Below are 15164 nucleotides of genomic sequence, written 5' to 3' on the forward strand. Positions count from 1 at the left end.
CAGGTAACTTCTTAGTCCAAAATCCCACTGATTAACAATAATTGGCAGTTCTGGCATCCCCTTGCAAAAAAGCATTATTCAGAAAAGAAAAAAAAAATTGCTGTTATGACTCTTTTTAGGAACAGAGAAGCATCACTCAGAAGTGCACCCACATGTGGAGAAAAGGAAATGCTCCTACATAGTTAGTGGCAATGTAAATTGGTGCAGCTTCTATGGAAAATAGGATGGAGGTTTCTCAAAAAATAAACAAAACTAGAGTTGCCATATGACCCAGCAATTCCACTTCTGAGCATACACTCAGACAAAACTAGTTTGAAAAGATACAGACACTCCTACATTCATAGCAACACTATTTACAATAGCCAATACAAGGAAACAGCCTAAATGTCCATAACAGAGGAATGGATAAAGAAAGATGTGGTGCATATATATAGTGGAATATTATTCAGCCATCAAAAAGAATGAAACAGTGCATTTGCAGCAACATGAATGGACCTAGCGATTATAATACTAAGGAAAGTAAATCAGAAAGAGAAACATAAATACCATATGATATCATTTATATGTGGAATCTAAAATATGACACCAAAAAATGCAGGGGTATATGTATATGTATAATTGCTTCACTTTGCTATACACCTGAAACTAACCCAACATTGTAAATCAACTATATGCCAATAAAAATTTTAATAAATAAATAAAATATGACACAAATGAATACATTTACAAAACAGAAACAGACTCACAGACATAGAGAACAGAGTTGTCGTTGCCAAGGAGGAGGTTGGGTAGGGGAGGGAAGGAATGGAATGGGAGTTTAGGATTAGCAGATGCCAACTATTATATACAAAATGGATAAACAAGGCCATACTATTTAGCAGCAGGAACCATATTCAATATCTTGTGACAAATCATAATGGAAAAGAATACATACATATGCATATATATATATATGTATGTATGTATTTCTGAGTCACTTTGTTGTACAGAAGAAATTAACACAATATTGTAAATCAACTATAATTCAATCAAAAATTTTTTAAAGTAATACCCATAGTAGTAGTAGTTGTTGTTGTTTTCTTTCTTTGCTAGAATTGTGTCACATGCCTATCCCTAAGTTAATCACTAGAAAGGAGAAAAACGTAGTCATATTTACTTAAACTAATTCAGATTCACACTATGGCCTGGAGATGGACCACATATGCCCCCAAACACGTGGCCAAAAGGCACCAGAACAAATGGAGCTTTGGTTGAAAGAAAGAAGATGAGAAATAGCTACTCTGTGGACACCACTGTCTCCCATACCTAATAAGACTCTACTGATTACTCCCTTCTCACTCCTCTATCTATAACTTTATCACTACTTCCCTGCCACCTCTCATTTCCCTTCCCCTCCTCCTTCCTCTACCTCCTGCCTTCTTTCCCTTCCTCTACCTTCCTCTACCTCCTACCTTCTTTTCCTCTCTCCCAAATTCTCACCCTCCCTCATCCCCTCTCTTTTTAAGCTCTTCCCACTGGTATTTAGACCCGACCAACTTCCTCCCATTTTGAAAAACAATCAACTTCAATCCCATATCTCAAGACAGTACCTAAGTACCTAATTTGATTCTAATCAACCTATGAGGTACTGTTATTATCTCTCTATATAAGATAGAGGAAACTGAGCCACACAGAAGTTGAATAACTTACCCAAGATTACACAGCTTAGCCAGGATTCAATAAATGATGATCAACAGTATTATAGTAGTGGAGAAATGCAAATTTTTCTCAATTTATTTCAGGAAATATTTTTATGCATTAAGATCTAATGGGTAATTTTATATGCTATTTTTTAGTGTTCTTCCCAATAACCCCTACTTATTTAAGATATATTTAAGCTGTTTAACAGGTTCTGGTAAGTTCAATGACAAGCATAAAATCTACAGTAAATAGAACTGATCATCAATACCCAGGTTCATGTCTTTGGTATATTATTTCTCTAGGACTCCACCATGCCCCATTCATATAGAGAGTATCTCTGGTCCTAGGTCTGAACATCTGCTCAGTCTTCCCTTCTACTCTGAAAACATCAGGAAATTTCCAGAATGAAAACTCCCAAGAGAGTGCTTAGGAAGATATCCCAGATGGGGGCCAAACGTGGAAAGGAAGATGAGAAATATTGTCTTTTCTCAATGGTCCTTTCTGGTCAGTGCTACACAGGGGGTCTGTCTGAGGAATATGTCCTCCCTGCCACTGGTGATAGAAGCAAAGCCTCTAAATAATGCACAGTTGGTCTGAATCAGCACCTGCTCCCCCACCAATCCCAGTGCAAAAGTCACATCACAGAATCAGTGTCCAGTGCCCTATAATAACAAAATTGTTAGAGTTCAAGCTTAGAAATTAGATCAGCTTGTATTTCAATCCAAGATCTACTTATTATTAACTTTTTTATCTCAAAAGATGTCACAGTAAACATCAATTTTCATTTATATAAAGTAGGATTAATATATCCCACACGGAGATTATGTGAGAATTAGATGAAATACCTCATGTAGAACAGTGATGTAAATACAGAGTGCTCATTATCTGTTAGTTCTCACTGCATCCACATTTCCTGTATTTCCTACAACCTTTGTAGGACGAACTACACTGTCAGATTTTTTAGTGAGAGAAGGCTGAACATCCATAGATTTCTGAACTATACTGACTTATGAATCAGTATTCAATGCTTTAAAACTTAACCTTCCTTCTCTCTTAATTTCTGTATTTGCCCAGATTTTACCAACCATAAGAATAAAGAAGCCATGTATGTGAGTTGAGACAATTCTTTCCAGAAACTTGAATCAGTCAAGCCTCTGCTTTCCTCTGTGCTTCCTGATTTCCTCTGATTTCCTGATGTGCTCTGGTTTCCTATACAGAAAGTGACAACAGACAACAGTGAGCTTTTGCATTATGCCAAGTACCGTTGTAGTACTTTACATGTGCTAACTCGTAGAAACCCCACAATATCCTGTGACAGGTACGCCTACCGCCCTCTTCTTACAAGTGTTAGAACTCAGGTATAAATAAAGAGGCTGAGGAACTTGCCCAAGATCACATAGTTAGCAAACAGAAGAGACAACAAAACTCTTACAGTTAATCATGGTTCACTATTCTATTACTAAAAACAGTTTCTCTAGCCTGGCAGTTGCTCAGTCATGTCTGACTCTTTGCAATCCCAAGGACTGTAGCCCCCTAGGCTCCTTTGTCCATGCAATTCTCCAGGAGAGAATACTGGATTGGGTTGCCATTCCCATCTCCAGGGCACTTCTCAACCCAAGGACTGAGCCCAGATCCCCTGCACTGCAGGCAATTTCTTTACCATCTGAGCCACTCTAGCCTAATGCCTTTATCTACAGGGCATTAGCAGTAGAATAGCAGTTCTGCGGGGGCTTAGATATTTCCACATGTTCTCTTCCTCAATCCCCCCTATAACTCTGTGAGACAGGTATGAATAAGGCTGTTTTATGAACACTAGGGAGCTCATGCATCCATTATCCCATGACTAGGACCTTCTGTGCCTTGGGTCCCAGAGTCCGAGATCATTTTCTAAACACAGTCATAGAGGGGCTGCAAACCCAGCCCAGATGTCCCTCCTTCATCTCCTTGATCAAGATGCCATGGCCACAAGAGAGAATGGATAAACTGGTTTGGCTGCCATCTTGGTTGAAGCTGCTAGTTCTAATCCTCTGGGAGTTGAGAGATCAGAGACTCCCTAACTCCTTGCACTTGAGTAATACATATTTAAATATTTCCCTGTAACCACACTGGAAAGTGTTGATAAAGATGAATCCTGGAAGACCATATAAGCATAACCATCCCCGGATCACAGACACTGTATGGTTTTGAGTCTCCAACACATTTGGATCCAGACTCCCAGGAACCAAAGAATATATCTAAAGGCTGAGCACAAGTTTAGTAAGAAAAATATTTGAAAGAGCTAACTTCAAATCAACTTTTATTTGTTGCTGATTCTATGGTGCTTGCAATTCCTAATTTTTCTACTTTAATAGTTTGCTATTTCCAGGGCTTTAAGTCAGGATAGATCTCAGACCAAGTGGCTCTTTTTAGTATAGTTTGGGCACAAGAAAGACTGACAAATATGTAATACAATAGCATAACTTAAAATGTCCTCCATTGGTTAGGTTTTTTTTTTTTTTTTTTTTTTTTTCCCCCATCACTTTCTTTTAAAGCCTAAGGCTTTGGAAGGTGTGTGACTAAAGAAATTTGTTATCTGAGCTGAGATGTGTGTGCCTTACTCACATGATGGTATGAGCCAATGAAACAAACCTAAAACCCAGTCCATGAACTCAGCATTATTTAGGAATTCTCTTTCAGCAATCATTTTCAAATAATTAAGTAAAGAAAAGGAAATTTACACTTAAGATAAAAAATGAATAAACCTTTAAAGCAGCAGTTATTGATCAGTCAATGATCACTACCTCCAAGCAAATTATGCTCTACAAGTAATACCTTGTTATGAAATGAGCATGTTACTTATTTCCCAAATGCATCCAGAGAGGTAAGCACAATCTGTGATTTCTTTATCACGTTTTCTGAAGGTGATACTTTGTTGTTGCTATTCAGTCACCACGTCCAACTCTTTGCGACCCCATGGGCTGCAGCACACCAGTATTCTCTGTCCTTCATCATCTCCCAGAGACTGCCCAAGTTCATGTCCATTGAATTGGTGATGACAACCATCTCATACTTGAGTGTTCAATTTACAGGTGAGTTAGGTTTAAACATCCATTTCTACTGTCACAGTTTTGTATGAATAATGACCAACATACTGAGAAAAGGAGTCACACAGAATATTATCTATTTTATTAAATTATTTTTCTTATTATAAAGATAATATATTCTCTCTGTAGAAAATTCAGAACAGAAAATTTTAAAAAGAATACAAAATTTATCTTAAATCCATAATCCAAATAAGCATTACTAGTCTTTAGAGCATTTCTTTCAGGTGTTTTTCCATGTTTATATGTCATTTTGGACCATTTAGATCATAACAAAGAAGGTGCTTAATATCTTGTGTTTTCCACTCAATATAATGTTGGAAGAATTTTTTCACACCATTAATTTTTATTGTAAATAACCTAAATGTTCACCTGATATTTCATAACCATAATTTGCTTGATTGTTCCTCTTTGTGTACATATTTGGATTGTTTTCACTTTATCATACAAAATATGAAATATAGCTTCTATGCACAATTTTTGTCCATAATCTTTATAAAGAATAGATTCCCAAGCATAAGGAGTACTAGATCAAGGGACATGATCAGTTATAAAGCCCTTTGTGAGAAAACTTACTGAGATTGGTTGAAATTGATCCTCACCATTGTGATCCCTGTGCTATTCTCAGAGAAAACAGTTATCTGAAAGCCAATCTGGATTCATGGAGAAAATGAACAATGTGACAGAATTCCTCCTGCTTGGCCTGACACAGAATCCAGATGTACAGAAGCTCTTGTTTGCTCTGTTTACCCTCATCTACTTTCTCACTGTGGCAGGCAACCTACTCATCATTGTGACAGTCGCCACTAGCAGAGCCTTAGGTTCCCCCATGTATTTTTTCCTGTCTTTCTTGTCCTTCATAGACTGCTGCTGCTCTTCTACCATGGCCCCCAAAATGATATTTGACTTACTTGCTCAAAAGAAAACCATCTCCTTCAGTGGGTGTATGACTCAGCTCTTTGCAGAGCATTTCTTTGGAGGAGTTGAGATCCTCTTGCTCACAGTGATGGCCTATGACCGCTTCGTGGCCATCTGCAAGCCCCTGCAATACGCCATCACAATGAACAGGCACGTGTGTGGCCTCCTGGTGGCCATGGCCTGGGCCGGAGGATTTCTTCATGCTCTGATTCAAATTCTTTTTATAGTCTGGTTGCCCTTCTGCGGCCCCAATGTCATTGACCATTTCATCTGTGACCTTTTCCCTCTGCTGAAACTCTCCTGCACTGACACTCACATCTTTGGTCTTTTTGTTGCTGCCAACAGTGGGCTGATGTGTATGCTCATCTTTTCTATTCTTATCATCTCCTATGTGCTTATCCTTTGCTCTCTAAGAACACACAGCTCTTCAGAACAGCAGAAAGCTCTCTCCACTTGTGCTTCCCATGTTACTGCAGTGGTCCTGTTCTTTGTACCCTGTATATTTGTGTACCTTCGGCCCACGATCACCTTCCCTATTGATAAAGCAGTGGCTGTGTTTTATACCATGGTAACACCCATGTTAAACCCCTTAATCTACACCCTCAGAAACTCAGAGGTGAAAAATGCCATGAAGAAGCTCTGGAGCCAAAGAGTAACCTTGGGTAACAATTTTTGTGAGCAGAGAAGATAAAATAAAATCTATTCATATCTTAAGGACAAAAGTGACTAATAAAAAGGATAATGATTTTGAAGTTAAAATATGTGACTTTAGGTATATTATTCACCCCCTTGCTTTCTGGAATCTTTAATGGTTCATCTTTCATAAAATATCAAGATTTGATTAAATGATGACTAAAGCTCTTCAAATAGAATTTTCTTTTCTTCCATAAATTACTTCTATAAATTACTAATCAAGGGGAGGTTGTTTAAAAAATAATTACTTTTAAATTTTATTTTTTGAGTTTTTTTTCTTTTTTTTCTTTTCTTTCTTTCTTTTTTTTTTTTTTTTTTTTTTTTGCTACACTGAGTCTTTGTTGCTGCACGCGGGCTTTCTCTGGTAGCAGTGAGCGAGGTGCTCGGGCTTCTCATCGCAGCTGTTTCTCTAATTTCGGAGCACGGGCTCTAAGTGTCAGGGCTTCAGTAGTCATGGTGCATGGGCTTTTGTAGTTGTGGCACACAGGTTTAGTTGCTTCTCAGCATGTGGGATCTTCCTGGATCAGAGATTTAAGCCATATCCCCCACAATGGCAGGTGGATTCTTAACCGCTGGACCACCAAGGGAGCCCTCAAAGGGGCATTATTAATCAACTTAAAGAATCACAGAGGCTGGAAAAACTTTAAGTTACTGTTTTCAGTAGAACAATTCTCTGTAATGCTTCAGATATAGAGTATATAAGCAATAGGCCAAATAATTAAAATAAGTCCTAACAACCATAATATTTAAATAAACAAAAAGTCCTAACAACCACATATTTTTTTTAAATGAATAGTTTTAGTATTGTAGGCAATATAGAGTTATTTTTGTGAGAGATAATGACCAAGGAGAAATGAATGAGTTTGAGAAATGAGAGTGACATAAAGGCAGGACTCATTCCAAAATTAGTGCCAAGTGCTGCACAGTTCCAGTGGCACCCTTTACAGTGTAATCTGGGCTCTTATCAAAATGAATTATTTTTTATGTCTAAAGCCAAGAAGGGCTATAAAATTCTTCCAGGCACAACTGTAGAGCTATCTTGCACACAATTTCCCAGGCAGAGTTTTGTGGAGCACTGTTTTTGTAAAAGATACCCAAATAGTTTTGGGGGGACTGATTTGTGCTTTAGCTAATGGATAGAAAAGTATCCGGTACAAACAAAAATTAAGTTGGTGATAGGTAAGTAATCAAGTCAGAAAGCATGCACATTCAAATTTGAATGTAAAATTTTAGACCAATTGTAAACCAATGAGATGGAAAATCATTTGAGATATAGACACAGTGCAAGTTTAAAGGAAATAACCCCAATAAAAGAAAGGGATCCAAATTGGGGCCAGGACTTGAGTCTTGCTAATCCATCAAAGTTACTTATACCTTTAGAAGGACTTGAATTAACCCAAATGACTCCATAGGCATACCTAAGTTGTTCATTGCATATATATTAACCTTCAGTGGTTTAGTAAGTAATTTTTTCTAAATGAGAGACACTGTCATGTCTGACTCTGTGACTCCATGGACTGTAGTCCACCAGACTCCTCTGTCCATGGGATTTTCCAGTCTAGAATACTGGAGTGGGTAGCCATTCCCTTCTCCAGGGGATATTCCAGACCTAGTGATTGAACCCACGTCCCTTGTGTCTCTTGCGTTGGCAGGTGGACTCTTTACCACAGCACCACCTGGGAAACCCCTGAAAGTGGAGAGTGTGGTTTTTTTTTTCAACCGTTACCAATCCATTTGCTGATCACTAAGAGTTTATATGTTACTACCATACTTTCCAGCCCCTTTGTTTTTAAACAGGAAGTGATGTATGTCACAGTTAGGCTGAAACATTAAACATTGAGAAGTCAGTATGTTCCTCGCCAGGACTATTTCAGTTTCTTTTTTCCTGCTCAGCAAACCTGGAAGACACATACTGAGATGGTGGGGCCACACAGTGAAGCAAGCTGTGTCAACCAGTAGCTATCTGGAAGAGGACTGTCCTAGAGGAGCAACTATCTCTCAGTGAATTAGGCCTGAACAGGACATGAAAGTTAAAGTGCTAAGCCACTGAGAATTCAGAATTCATTTGTTGCTACAGCAAAATGATCCTATCCTGACTAGTTACATTGACTCATTTCATCTTTTAAAGGCTTATAAATATCAAAGAGAGAAAAGGTTTCCATCACTTTTGCAGTTGTCTTTGTTCTCAAAACGCAGAATGAATAAATGGCAATCTTTACAAAACCAAATCCAAACAGAACAATTTTGCTTCAGTGTAATGCACTACAGTAACTGAAGTATCTAAACCACAAGTTCATACACAACCATGTCTTTCCTGCTACCTGAGATATAAGGCAATCTTGAAGAAAATTATTAACTAGCTATTGCTGCTCAGGTGGTCAGTCATGTCTGTCCATTTGTGACCCCATGGGCTGACTGTAGCCCTCCAGGCTACTCTGTCAGTGGGATTTTCCAGGCAAGAATACTTAAGTGGATGGCCATTTCTTCCTCCAGGGATCTTCCCAACCCAGGCATCTAACCTGAGTCTCCTGCAGCTCCTTCATTGGCAGGCAGATTCTTTACCACTGAGCCACCTGGGGGGCCCATTATTAACTAGGAGTGACAACAAAAATCTCAACTCTAATGTGAACTACATCTTCAAAACTTCTTGAGCAAATGTTCTGCCTCTTCCAAACAGTTACTTCTTCCTACACATTCTTTTTAGTATATGTTCTAACTTTTCACTGATTTCCGATAAACTTTATCTCCACAAAATTTCCATGTATCTCAGGAGGATGCTATGCTCCCTACTTCTCAGGAAAAACCGGGACCAAAACAGAATCTTTCTCTCAATCTCAAGCCTCCTCATCAATAATTATGTCTATATCCCCTTTTGCCCTCTCTTGCAAACTATTAATATATATGCAAGAGTTCCTACTTAGTTTTAATGTAGATTTGTGTGTTCTGCATGCAACTGCCTTCTCTCATCTTAGAAATCTTAGTTTGTTAACTATCAAAATTTTAACATTTGGTCATTAATCTGTATGCTCTAACTGAACCACCATTCACACACAATCTGGGGTCAAAACAAGGAAACAGTACCTTTGGTTCCAATCTATGTGATAACTTAAATCCCTGCTCAGTTATTTCTAAACTCACCCCTACTCTTCTCTCTCCTAACAAATTCTCATTATTAGCTTATTTCCTTTTCCAGTATATCCTTCCTTCTATAAATTAGGAGACCAGCTCTTCCTATTGAATGCACCATCTTTTTGCATGATTTCACCATTCTATCAACTATCAGATCACACTCAAAGTGTCCTTGTTGTTCAGTCACCAAGTCATGTCCCCCTCTTTGAGACCCCATGGACTGACTTGAAGTACGCCTGGCCTCCCTGTCCCTCACTATCTCTCAGAGTGTCTCTGGGTCTTGATAAATCTAAGGGATTGTGTCCCAGAAGGAAAAAAAAAAAAGAATGATTACAAAAGCAGTTTCCTTCTTGTCTTCTTGAAATCAATGATCAATCAGAATTATAATTATTCTGCGCCATTGCTGGGAAGTTCCCACTATGGGTCAGTCATCCTGTGTCTGCTGGCATCCTCCTCCCAGGACAAAACCCTAACCAACCAGTCAAGTTGATGGAATCCATGTTCTACTTATGTGAATAAGTGTTTCTCTAAATTCCCAAGGACTCTGACATTTTCCTCAAAGACAGCCTCTCAATAGGGCATTGTTCTGTGGGTAGGGAGCATAACCATTCCTACTCCTGATCAATTCCTTAGGTAGAGGAACAACCTGAACCCAAAATGCCCAGTGAATTACATTGCTCCGGATGATTCCTGGAAAGGTTGCAATCAACTCCACATCAGAGTCCGAAAAAGAAAAAGCAGAAGCAAAGCTTTCCTACTTACAGTGGTTTTCTTCATTTTTGTACAGGTGTATTCTACAAAGTAGTTTGGCTGAGTGTGATTTTCTCAGTCACTTCTGCACATAAGCATAATTATCTACTCTATGTCCTCAAGATTCTCCATCATAGAGTAAGAAGCAAACCTTTATTCTCCTAAACATATTATGATATATTGACACCTAGACCCTCATGGAAAAAAAAAAGTTATATAATGATGGCTAGTACCTGGCGGGAGGGAGGAATGATAAATAATTATTTAACGAATATGGAGGTTCAGTCTGAGAAGGTGAAAAATTATGAAGATGGTTGGTGAGGTGTTTGCACAACATTGTGAATGTATTTAATGCCACTCAAGTGTGTGCTTAAAATGGTAAACTTCATTTTATATGTATTTTATGACAAAAAAAAATCAGGGGAATGGGACAGATTGAGAGTGAGGGTGGCTGCTAACAGAAGCAACATCGTTAACTGCTGAGAACAGAACTGAAAGCATTGCTTCCTTCTCTGTTCTGAATTCCAGTAATGCATCAGTTTAGTTTAAAATTAAAAGTAAATGAGAAAGAAAGATGATTCTGTGCAGAATTCCAGTCAGCTCTCCATCACCTTGAAGCTGAGGGAGAGAAGTAACTATAGTGGAGCATCATTTCTGTAGTGTTTCTGTTCTTTCCCTCTCGATGTCTTTATACACGATTGTTTGGCTGAGCGTGACTTTTTTCAAAGGCTACCCTGAGAAAGCCTGCTGCTGCTGCTGCTACTGCTAAGTTGCTTCAGTTGAGTCCAACTCTGTGTGACCCCATAGACGACAGCCCACCAGGCTCTGCCGTCCCTGGGATTCTCCAGGCAAGAACACTGGAGTGGGTTGCCATTTCCTTCTCCAATGCATGAAAGTGAAAAGTGAAAGTGAAGTCGCTCAGTCGTGTCAGACTCTTCACGACCCCATGGACTGCAGCCTACCAGGCTCCTCCATCCATGGGATTTTCCAGGCAAGAGTACTGGAGTGGGTTGCCATTGCCTTCTCCGTGAGAAAGCATAGGGTACAGTAAAATCGCTATACATTCCTGTGGTTCTCTCTGTGTGTTGCAGAGCTACAAGCTCTATAATACATCATGAGGCCCTGTCACCTAGGTCCTCATCCCAGAGATAGTTTATATGTTTATGACTTTTAAATTACTCTATATCTGGGAGCTGGGAACCTGCTATTTAAGTCTCCTCTGTCAGTCACTAATAAATATGTCACGATGTCCGAGGGTAATTACGGCCCATAATTTTAAAGACTGGCATTTCTACTCTCAGGGTAACCATATTGTACCAAACACTCATGTTTTCAGAGAGAAATCCATTCTTTGAACTCTACCCTATGTCTAAAACCACCCCATATATCCTTTGGCAAGGTAACCAACATCAAAATGAACAACAAAATCCTAATATCAGGATTTGCACTTGAAGAAGGAAATGGCAACCCACTCCAGTACTCTTGTCTGGAAAATCCCATGGACAGAGGAGCCTGGTAGGCTACAGTCCATGGGATAGCAAAGAGTCGGACACAACTGAGCGACTTTACTTACTCACTTAAGTTGCATCCTAAACTATAGCCAGAAGTGTGTGTGTGTGTGGGGGGGGGGGGTTATGTCCGACTCTGTGACCTCATAGACTGTTGTCCACAAGTCCATGGGATTTTCCAGGCAAGAATACTGGAGTGGGTAGCCGTTCTCTTCTCCAGGGGTTCTTCCAAACCCAGAGATCAAACCAGGTCTCCTGCATTGCAGGCAGGTTCCTTATCGCCTGAACCACCAAGAGAAGCCCATAGCCAGAAGCATATGTTTAACCAAAGCTCAACTGCATTTCTAAAGCTGGTCTCTAATGTTTGTGGGAGTCAAACAGGAACAAAAAACCGTCCTTGGCTGATGCTTCAGAAAAGATTCCTACAGAGTCAATAATCCTCTGAGGACTTGAGAGGTCAATGTGCTACCAAGCCCTGAACTTTTTTGAAAGTATATTTAAACATTTCTCTAGAGTCAATGAAGAAAGAACTACAAACAAGGACCTTGAAGTAAATAACAGCCACAGAGCCATACATGAACAAGTTGAAAGTCTGTTTGGAAGACACTGCTCCCAAGGTCAGTATGAGTTAGAAGAAGGGCTTAAATCAGGAATAAAAGGAGTTAGATCCTTGGATCGGGAAGACCCCCTGGAGAAGGAAATGGCAACCCACTCCAGTATTCTTGTCTGGAGAATTCCGTGGACAGAGGAGCCTGCTGGGCAGCAATGCATGGGATCGCAAAGAATTGAACACGACTAAGCAACTAACACTTTCACATACATTCTACAATTTCATATACAAGATTTTCTTAACTGGAAGAATCAAATTTGAATAATTTGATGCATATATTTGAATAATACGTGTTTTGAAGATGCATTTATAATCTCATAATAAGCCCAGAAAGTGAGTTAAAATTAAATCTGAAAGCTATCAAAGTTTCCTGACTAAAACAGCTTGTTTTCTGAGTAAATCCAGAAAATGGGAGAGTTGTCTAGAGACATAAGAATTCCACTGTCTTCCTTCTTGGTTTACAGTCTATTTGCAGCTTCGAGGCAAATGCCTGCAGGGAAGAAAGTGATGTCTGGGTTTAATCTAAAAACTGAAGAATCCACAACCAACTGATCCAAGTTAGTGATAGCTAATTCTTTTCCCAAAAATTTAAGAAGGTTAACTTAGCCAATTTCATTTTCACTGAAATAATACTTGTAGTTAGATTCTGTAAATTGAAACTTAATATTTCTCTCTAAAAATGACTTTGGACACAATGATGTGAAAATGTCAATAGAAAATACTGTCTGGAATGTTCCCAGGCAAGATGCTGTTGAGAACCACTAAAGTCACTTTTACAAGATTGGGATTAACATTTATGTCTCACTAAGTAGACTGATTCTGAAGATCTCTGTAATTATTAAAAATTATTTCCCCTTTTCATGACTTCCATGTCACCACACTGAAGTCAGGATGTGTGAGTTAAATCTTTGAAAAATGACTGGCCATAGTCACCATCGTTGGAGTCATGGAGAGAGAAAAACAGCTCAGGCATAAGCTTTCCTGAAAACTCTAAGCTATCTTTCCTCATCTTTATTGAAACTGAGAGATCATGATGCTGACTTCTGTGCCCAGAAATTTTTGTGGAAAAAAAAATGTGATTATGTTTTTGGCAAGGATTAGGGAAAGAAGAGAAAAAGAAAGATAATGAATAAAATAGCTAATGAAAAGATGCTCAACATCACTCATTATCAGAGAAATGCAAATCAAAACCACAATGAGGTACCATTACACGCCAGTCAGGATGGCTGCTATCCAAAAGTCTACAAGCAATACATGCTGGAGAGGGTGTGGAGAAAAGGGAACCCTCTTACACTGTTGGTGGGAATGCAAACTAGTACAGCCGCTATGGAGAACAGTGTGGAGATTTCTTAAAAAACTGGAAATAGAACTGCCATATGACCCAGCAATCCCACTTCTGGGCATACACACTGAGGAAACCAGATCTGAAAGAGACACGTGCACCCCAATGTTCATCGCAGCACTGTTTATAATAGCCAGGACATGGAAGCAACCTAGATGCCCCTCAGCAGATGAATGGATAAGGAAGCTGCGGTACATATACACCATGGAATATTACTCAGCCGTTAAAAAGAATTCATTTGAACCAGTTCTAATGAGATGGATGAAACTGGAGCCCATTATACAGAGTGAAGTAAGCCAGAAAGATAAAGAACATTACAGCATACTAACACATATATATGGAATTTAGAAAGATGGTAACGACAACCCTATATGCAAAACAGAAAAAGAGACACAGAAGTACAGAACAGACTTTTGAACTCTGTGGGAGAAGGTGAGGGTGGGATGTTGCGAAAGAACAGCATGTATATTATCTATGGTGAAACAGGTCACCAGCCCAGGTGGGATGCATGAGACAAGTGCTCGGGCCTGGTGCACTGGGAAGACCCAGAGGAATCGGGTGGAGAGGGAGGGGGGAGGGGGGATCGGGATGAGGAATACGTGTAAATCTATTGCTGATTCATGTCAATGTATGACAAAACCCACTGAAAAAATAAATAAATAAATTTAAAAAAAATAGCTAATGATCTTGGTTACAACAACATGTAATAAATCTTGAAAACCTATATACAGGCTCACTCCCCAAGAAAAGAATGTATTCTTATATACATTCAATATTTTCACCAGTTAGTAATGAAAATTTCAAGCTTATCTTAATTGATAAAACTTATTCCAAAGGGGGAAATTGTATCATCTCAGGTGGTCCTAACATTTCTGTCCATAGGAAACTCAGGAAAACTTCATGACTTACATCATTTCATAGCAAAATGTGAATAGGGTAATACAGCTAGTCCAAGCATTATTCTATATGTGATGAAGGAACAATTGCACAGAAAGCTCATTTCAGAAATATTGAGAACTTTTCAGGGAGCTTTGCATCACTTACATGTTCACATTCAAAGATGTGGAAAGAGTGAGCATAACTATCTTGTTGAGCCAGATACAACATCTGGGGCTGTCAAGTGAATGCCGCTCAAAGAGCTGTTATAAAGCGAGTTTCTTGGCATTTTGAGGTACAAAAACTCCATCTGCAGTTCTGTCTCTACATGTGCATGTGCATTAACTTGAAAGAAAGGAATAATGGGTCACAGAACACAGCTGGTATAGAGTAAGGTTTGAATGGTACTTTTCATGTCTGATACAAAGTTGATTTTTAAAATATTGTGTCCATATACCTATGAATATTCATTATGATAGACAAGCATTAATATAACTTTATAAAGAACTGTCAATGAACTTTGTTTCCCAAACTAAAAGAAAGCTATCTGTGAGATCTTCAGAGTTAAAAGGAAAGTT

General features: G+C 38.9%; 1 protein-coding gene across 1 annotated transcript; it reads left to right on the forward strand.

Moving 5' to 3' along the window:
- The first annotated feature begins 5356 nt into the window (after positions 1 to 5356).
- On the forward strand, positions 5357 to 6369 carry LOC122683209 (olfactory receptor 4C5-like). The gene has a single exon (XM_043886821.1). The coding sequence runs from the start codon at positions 5422 to 5424 to the stop codon at positions 6367 to 6369; it is 948 nt and encodes a 315-aa protein (XP_043742756.1). The 5' UTR covers positions 5357 to 5421.
- The last annotated feature ends 8795 nt before the right edge of the window (positions 6370 to 15164 follow it).

The sequence above is a fragment of the Cervus elaphus genome, chromosome 24, assembly GCF_910594005.1.
Source record: "Cervus elaphus chromosome 24, mCerEla1.1, whole genome shotgun sequence".
NCBI lineage: Eukaryota > Metazoa > Chordata > Mammalia > Artiodactyla > Cervidae > Cervus > Cervus elaphus.

Bases quoted from the DNA above. Each gene is read 5' to 3' on its own strand.
- LOC122683209 (XM_043886821.1), top strand. From the start codon at position 5,422: ATGGAGAAAATGAACAATGTGACAGAATTCCTCCTGCTTGGCCTGACA.